This window comes from Syzygium oleosum, unplaced genomic scaffold (genome assembly GCF_021117445.2).
Source record: "Syzygium oleosum isolate NSW1041296 unplaced genomic scaffold, Sole_v2.1 Sole_v2.10, whole genome shotgun sequence".
NCBI classification, from domain to species: domain Eukaryota; kingdom Viridiplantae; phylum Streptophyta; class Magnoliopsida; order Myrtales; family Myrtaceae; genus Syzygium; species Syzygium oleosum.
In genome coordinates this window covers 11,884,274-11,892,478 of record NW_026607494.1, presented here as the reverse complement: position 1 = coordinate 11,892,478, position 8,205 = coordinate 11,884,274, and the positions used below count along the sequence as shown (strand labels likewise).

General features: G+C 40.4%; 1 protein-coding gene across 1 annotated transcript; it reads right to left on the bottom strand.

Moving 5' to 3' along the window:
• Nucleotides 1–5,584: 5,584 nt before the first annotated feature.
• Nucleotides 5,585–7,244, bottom strand: LOC130139029 (1-aminocyclopropane-1-carboxylate oxidase 1-like). Its single transcript, XM_056315028.1, has 4 exons — nt 7,051–7,244; nt 6,692–6,918; nt 6,262–6,595; nt 5,585–6,100 (listed from the first exon to the last, which is right to left on the bottom strand). Exons 1-4 carry the CDS (start codon nt 7,153–7,155, stop codon nt 5,804–5,806), a joined length of 963 nt encoding a protein of 320 aa, XP_056171003.1. The 5' UTR covers nt 7,156–7,244; the 3' UTR covers nt 5,585–5,803.
• Nucleotides 7,245–8,205: the final 961 nt, after the last annotated feature.

The following is an 8,205-nucleotide window of genomic DNA, read 5'->3' as shown; positions in this document are numbered from 1 at the left end:
CAAAAATGGATGCCTCCCACAAATTCAAACTTTATGGACTGTTCGTTTTGTCTCCCCCAACACTTGCACACCCCAAAAAATAAAAAGAAAAGAGGAAAGGGAAAAGAGAAAAAAGGGGACCTGCAAATATCCCAAATTCAAAGCACTCAAAACAAAATATCATGATGCTGATCATGTCTTATGTAATAACTCTGCATTGCAGTCACAGAAATGGGGCCTGCAATGAGAGGTCAATCTCACATGGTCCCTCCCATTGCCAACGTTAAGGCCCTTTTGCCAATATTGTCTTTTACGGGTCCTCCTTAATTGCCTGCCCATCTTTTCCTCCTCCCCCCTTTACTTGGGGTAAATTGTTTTTCTCCCCCCAACCAAATATGTAAAACGAGAAATCCTTGTTTAGATTAGGGTTCCTGGGCAACGTGTGATTATAATCGTCAAGATTTCGTGAGACCCGCATGCAGGTCCGTAAGTATAAAGACTCAAACAATCAAACATTCCTCGGTTCATGCCGACTCGAGTCTAAGCAAAGTCTTAGAAAGAGCCAACAAACTCTTAGCTTTGTGGGTTTTCAAAACGGGGATTAGGTTTTCACGCTGTGAATTTCTGCTGTCGAATGGTTTTAAATTCCTGCGTCTTGCATGCATGCAAATTCTTTTTACTGGAAGAGGGAGGCGAAGGAAGTGGACCTTCCTTGGCTCGGCTCGGCTTCGTTTGTTAAACGGGGGGGTGGGTGACAATGCAATGCGATTCAGAAACTCCGAGAAGAGAATTTAATTGCTTGCACACTCAATACTGCACCCTCCCCACCACCACCACCATCTGCTGATGCTTCTGAATATCGAATTGAAGAGCCCGAATTTCTGAAACTTTTTTTGGCAGCCACTCCCCACAGTGGGGCAGCTCTGAAGTCATCATGATTTTCCCAACGTCAGGTCACCTCAACCTTATTGATTAGGGGGTCCAAGGTATTTAATACTTGCCACATTTTCCCATTTACTCTGGGATTTCCCTTTTCCTTATTCTTTCTTGGCCAAAACAAACAAGGGGTTATTGCTTTGGAATTGCTATTTTTGCTGCAGACATATAGTCGATGTAATCACACCCGATAAGTAAAAAAAATTGAAAAAAAGAACATTTCAGGATGTAGGTATGCGGAGATAAGATAGAATTTTTATGAGATGAATTAGTACAACAAAATCGCTAAATAAAACTATATTAATCACCGTGGCAATTTAGTATTTGAGAAATAGTTTCCTAAAAAAGGACCTTCATTTACCTGATGCACGCAGAAGAAGCAATCCGGCATGCATCCGTACAGATAAGCCAAGCTGAAAAACATATATATTCTCAGAAAGCATTCATCTAATATATGGTTAGGAGAGTAAAGGAAGATTGAATATGTGGTTTATCATGAGTTAGAGTGCTTTTAAGCATTCGTCCGCATAAGGAACACGAGCTTGTCCATATTTCATATAGAGGTAAATTGGATATGGAAACCTTAGTTTTGCTTCTTCAAAAATCTACTAGTTTTTGAAGTTGACGTGGTAGGGCTATGTGTATTCTTATTAGGGTTATTAAAATGGGCCACATGCCCATATTTGAACCCCTGTTTATGGTATTAAATCAGAAACGGGTCACTTACAACTCTTTTTGTCTCACTCCTCATTTTATGTACAAGTGTGTATGTTGCTCATGGGAATCGAACATCGAACCCGATACTCTCCGGCTCCATCTCGCTAATCTCTTTACCAGTAGGGCCACGTGCATGTTAGCCACTTCAAACTTAAGATATTATGGGTTTTACAAAAGAAAAAACCCAACTAAACGTGGGTATTAATGGGTTTTAAACATATTCATTTTCAACCCAAAAAAAGCAATTAGCTGAAGAAAAATTAAAAGAAAAACCCTCTTCTTCGACAATGGGCAAAAGGACGAAGATTGGCATCGACGGTGCCGCTCCGCCATCAATGATGTTGCCCACAATCGCCGGTCTTGCTGGCAACATCGCTAGCAAGAGCAATGGTCTCGCTAGCAACAGTCTCAATCTCTTTGTATGATGCTTGTCGATCTCTCTTTGTCTCTCATCCAAATCGATAAAGATTGGAAAGATTTGGCAAAAACAACAGCTTCACCACGTCGCTGACGTGGCGCAACTTGCCGTCGAACTTGCAGAGTGTGATTTTACCACTGTAGTTGTAGAGAAACTTCATAATACACGTCATCTTGCTCGAATCTACAAGGTCTCTCACCGTCTTATTCTCCATCACAAGCATATACAACAGTCCTAGTGTTCCAGGCGTGCCGAGGGTTTTGTCTCGGAAATGAAATATCATTCCTACAGATGAAGAGGGTGGTGATCGGGGTGCTACAGCAGTTTAGGGTGGTACCGACGGCAGAGGAAGTGATGGAGGTAATGCTCATTTCGTAACTGGTGGAGGAAGGGGCGGAGAGCATCTCAGTTTTTTTATTAATTATTATCATTGTAATTTTGCTAAATGCTTGATTGGTATAGTAAATGAAAATGTGAGTTATGTGGATGGATTTAAGTTTGATCTGAGTTGAGTTGAGTTGAGTACAGGTCATCTAAATTATTTAGAAGATATATGGGTGAATTTGAGTGGAACCCATTTATGAACCACTTCGACCCAAGCCAACCCCAATCCACAAATTTGTCACCTCTAATTCGTATTTCCTTTCTTCCATCTTCTACAACTAATCAGCAAAAAATAATAAAAAAGGGCCTTATTTGGGCTAGCCCATCCCGGTTTTCCAAGTGACCCTCTATTGAGAGTCCAAGCTAGCTCAACTAGCTCGTGGAGCCCGGCCAGCCAATTAACCGTGGATTTGCTAGATCGTTTTTACTTATACAACATTTTGTTGGCCTAATTTAGTAATTCAGATTTGTATCTTAGTGCTGAAGTTATATAATCTATCAAAAAGTTTGGTTTGATTAGGTGGACAAAGTCACGAAATTCATATGATTCTTGCGATAATCTAATTTGACCTCTTGAGTCTTGACCTTCCGTTTCATGCTGTAATTACCTTGATGAACACAAAGCAGAATTTCACGGTTCGAGTTGGAAAAAACAAAAAGGAAGGCAAAAAAAAGAGTGAAATATGCATGCGTAATTGCATATATTGTTAGATTGAGGAACCCTTTTGGCTTTGGGCATAGACCACACTTGGGAGGAAAAAAGGAGCACTAACCTGTGCCCTTTCGTAATCGATGACGAATTCAGTGAGAATAAGTCGAGTACATAAAGAGCATGGAACCCAATCGTTAGTGGAAAATAAACCCGTCAAATGGGTGGATCTGATAAAAAATGGTCCGACCCAAATCGATCCATTTAACCCGTTTTAACCCATTTCGATACAATACAAAATATAGTGACCAATGCCCGAACCGATCCTTATCAAACCCACATTCGACCCGACCTATATTGCTGAAACACTTACATATTTAACACGATCTAAGAAAATTCATACCCAAACCGAGATGAGGACATAGAGTGAGCGAATGCGAAATTGGGTGAGGGCTAGAGAAAGTGAAGGAAGAGTCATAAAGGCGAGTCGGGTCTAAGCAAGTTGTGAACCCATTTAACATCCATATTATTTTGGATTTTACTATTCTAAACCCATTTATGACCAATTTACTAAGTATAACTAACTCATATAATAACTCAGCCAATCAAATATGAGCTAAGAAATGGGTTTATGACCCATTTTGACATATCTAGCAGGAAAGGAAAGAATTAGGAGGACACCAACATAGTACGAACAAAGATATGACGCCTAATAATGTTTTAATTTAATCAACGAGCAATTCTACCTACACTATCCGATCAAAGACGGGTTAATTGCCGCCTTTTGCTTCGATAGCAACTAGATTGAGAAATCACGAGATCTTATAAGTCCCAGTTCAACAGTGGTAGTTATCAACGTTCCACCCACCGTTCGCAAATTGATGTTAAATATGAGGGAAAATGACACAAATAGTCACTGAACTTTAGCTCAATATGAAATATGGTCCCTAAAATTTTAATTTGTTCAATGTGGTCCCTATAATTTAACCTAATGTGTAATGTGGTCCTTGAACTTTTAATTTGTTTAATATCATTCCTGAATTTTTAGTACATGTTCAATTTAATTCCTGAACTATATGAAAATGTTCAATGTAGTCCTTCCATTAATTCAACTTCAGGAACTACATTGAACATTTTCATATAGTTTATGGACTGCATTGAATATATACCAAAAGTCCAGAAGCCACATTAAACAAATTAAAAGTTCGAGAACTATATTGAATATTAGACTAAAGTTTAGAGGGACTACATTGAATAAATTAAAAGTTCAAGAACCACATTAAATATTGGGCCAAAGTTCATGAATTATTTGTGTTATTATCTTTACTCGGACATCGTCCTGAACTTGCAAAGCGAATAGGATCTAGATCTCTAAAAGTAATTTTGTCCTACGTCATTTGGCTTTTTGCTTATTTTATATTGTACCTTTTACGAAATTGTAGCCATGGTCGGTTTGTCATTATTATTATTATTATTTGCATCATTTATGTCTTAAGCACTGATTAGCCGCTCCATCAAAGCAATCCGCATGCCACGTTGGATTTCCAATTACAAACGACACGTGAAAAGTGAGAGTTCTGGTGGAGGAACGACCGTCATTTCATTTTACAAGGTATCTACGTAATTTGTTGTTTCCTTGGTCCTCAATCGGCAAATAAGGTCGTGTTTGAGTCAGGTCAGAAATGGTTTGATCCAAATAAAATAATTTTTATATAATGCAAATCTAGTGACCACCCGACTCATGCCCAACTCAGATCTGACCTGATTCATATTGCTAAAATACTAAACCAATTTAGAAAAACTTATATCAAAACTGAGGTAAAAGTGCGGAGCGATTAAGCGCGAAATCAAATGATGGCGAAAGAGAATGAAGAGGTGGATTGGGTATAAATAAGTTGTAAAACCATTTATGATCAATTTACCGCCCATATTATGTTTAAACATATTTACTCAATATAACCAATCAATATAAACTCAGACTGTTATATATGAGTTAAAAACTAGGTCTCTAACCTATTTGGACAGCTCTGATCGTCGATAACTTAATATGCATCGCACCGTAAAAGAATACATTGGAAAATGCAAAATAATAATAATAATAATAACAACAACAACAACAACAACAACAATAGTACTCTTATTGGTTCCACAAACTGTATGTCATATATAATGTGGGTGATAGATGGAGGAAGGAGATCAGAGAAGGCAATGTTCCCATCCACGGTGACACGACTACGAGCGTTGCATGTGATAATCTTCATTCATACATAAAAATCACGTTACCACAAAAGAATAATAAAACACACACACACACACACACATATATATATATATGCTGAATAGAAAAATAGAAAGTCATGGAGCGAACGGGCCCTACCGTGTGAAGTTTGACCCTTTGACTTTCAAAGTTTGAATTCGCGTTGCCATCCCGTTAAATCGCTCTCTTCTCGTGTACGTTAACGTTTGGATCAAGCACTTTGGTACCAAAAGAGGTTTTCAGGTCCGAAGGAACAAAGAAGAAATATATTAATGATGTTCACCTCCTATTATTTCCATTTGACTGTTGTTACAATCTCCAAATCAAAAGTATCACAGGAACAAGCACGCCCAGTTCAATCTGATGTCTAAAATTTGCTCTGTTGGTTTAATATAAAAATAAAAATAAAGGCCAATTTCCTCTGCTGGGTCCCCCAGCTTAAAGAACTCTTAGAATTCCCAATTTAAGCAGTTGCAATTGGGACCAAATTGGGGGCTGTCTCCATGGCTTTCATGGCTTCGAATCTTGGCTCTTTGGCTTGGAACTTGAGAGCAGCATACAGTTTCATGTAGTCCTCGAACACAAACTTCGGGTAAGTCGCTTCACCGGCCTCCTCTGCTTCTCTCCCCACGAGAGCCGGCGCCGGATGGATCACGGCGTCGCTGCCCGGGTTGTAGAACGAAGCTATAGACATCCTGTTCCCATCTGTCTGGGCCACCACCCTGTGCAGCACGCTCTTGTACTTCCCATTGGTTATCACCTGCATTTATTTTGAAACGTTGTTCGAATGTCAAATGCCGAATGGGCGATATTCTTGTATGAAAAGGCGATGGTTTCGCTGTACCGCATAAGAAGTGTAACCGACATGTTAAGAAGCTTCTTTGTTTTGTCAGGGTTGCGATTGCGAGTGTATGTATGTACCTCGATTTGGTCGCCGAGGTTGATGACAATGGAGTGGCGCATCGGGGGTACGTCGATCCACTGGCCGTCCTTGAGGAGCTGCAGGCCGCTGACCTTGTCGTCCTGGAAGAGCAGGATGATGCCGCCGGCGTCGGTGTGGGCCCGAAGCCCCTTGATCAGGTCGGGCTTCGGGCACGGCGGATAGTTGCTGACCTTGGTGCCGAAGTTCGGCCCGTTGGACCCATAGAAGGCGTTCTGCAAGTAACCTTTCTCGAGGCCCAGGTTCTCACATAGCAGGTCCAGGAGCTCCTCCGCCAGCTTCTCCAGTTTCACTGCAAACTCCTTCATGACATTCCTGCATATCAAACGGTAGAAGGTCATCAGCGATGGATGCGGAGCGGAATGTAGCTTCTTCGTTTTTGCCATTCAAGTTATTAATTCTCATCAGCACCTGTAGTCATCATCGAGATCTGGGATTTGGGAGATGTTGGAGACGGGGAGGTGCTTCAAGTGGAAGGTGCTTTCCCAGTCCAAGTCATGGACCTCCGTCTGGACATACTCGAGCCCCTTGCTCGCCACCAGCTCTCTGAACCTCTGCTCCATGCACTTCTTGTAATGTCCCTTCGTCATTCGCTCGACCGTGTCCATCAGCTCGGGTGATATCCCGTGATTCACCAGCTTCATTTGGTAACATTTTCCAAGGCAAAGCAATCCAAAATGTTAGACCCAGTTTTTTCAAACATAAGTAGATTAGAGAGAGAGAGAGAGAGAGAGAGAGAGAGAGAGAGAGAGAGAGAGAGAGAGTTGTACCTCAAAGAAGCCCCAGTTCTCACAGGCATCTTTGATCTTGTCCATGGTGATTGCTCTATTCTCACCATTCAGGTTCTCCATGTTGATCACTGGGAAGCTCTCCATTATCTCTCTCTAGAAATTGTATTGAAACTTTGCTTCTCTTTTGGTTGCTCTCTCTCTCTCCAATTGAAGATTAGGCACTTGCTTGCTTGCCTTGGTGTTTGGGGTGTGGGCTATTTATAGTAGTTTTTCCAAGTAGACAAGAGAGGATTTCCTTGATCACTTTCTATTTTCACATTACTTGTATAGTGTATTGTATGGGTCATATAATTGAAAGAGGATTGAAGAAGATAAAAAATTACTAAAATTATGACCATCCGGTGGGTCCAACAATCCTCCATGGTGGCTATTGGCTAAGGTCAGTGTGCCTTGTCCAACCATCTCTCTTTGCTCCATGGATTTGGACCCACTTTGGAGGCGGCTAAGATTCCTCTTCCTTTTCGCCTTTATTTTTCCATTCTCCTTTTGACCAAAGTTAGAGTGACCTTCCATGAACATGCACTAACTGAGCCCCTGCATGCCATCGTCTTGAGCATTGCCGACGTGTCAAAAAAGATAGGTCAAACAAATTTTTCACAAGGGCGTGCGGTAATTAGAGCATATGTAAGTCGTGGATCTTGCGACAAGAACATGGGTTGATTTATGATCTTCGACACTATGGTGTAAGTAGTATTGTTTCTTGAAAATGTGACTAGTTCAACAAGCCACAAGACCTGGGTAATATCATCTAGATACACAAATGAATTTGCATATTTTACCATTATAGTTAACAATTTAGTCATATACTTTTCAATGTTGCCAATTTAATCATAAATTTTTGCACGAAATTTCAATATGGTCATTCTAGAAATCGCCAACATGTGGTCCGGTCATTGCCAGTTATCTTACTTGGCATACTACGACCTCGGCGATTTCCGGTAAGAATTAGCGGGATGGACTATGATGGAATTTGGCGTAAAGGTTTATAACTAAATCGACAAAATTGAAAAGTTTACAATTAAATTGACATCAGTATAATCGGTTTATGACTTATTAGACAATGTCCCCGTTGACATTTCGCATATTTTAATCATGGGTTATCAAGAAAGATCCAAGTGAATCCCAAAATAATCG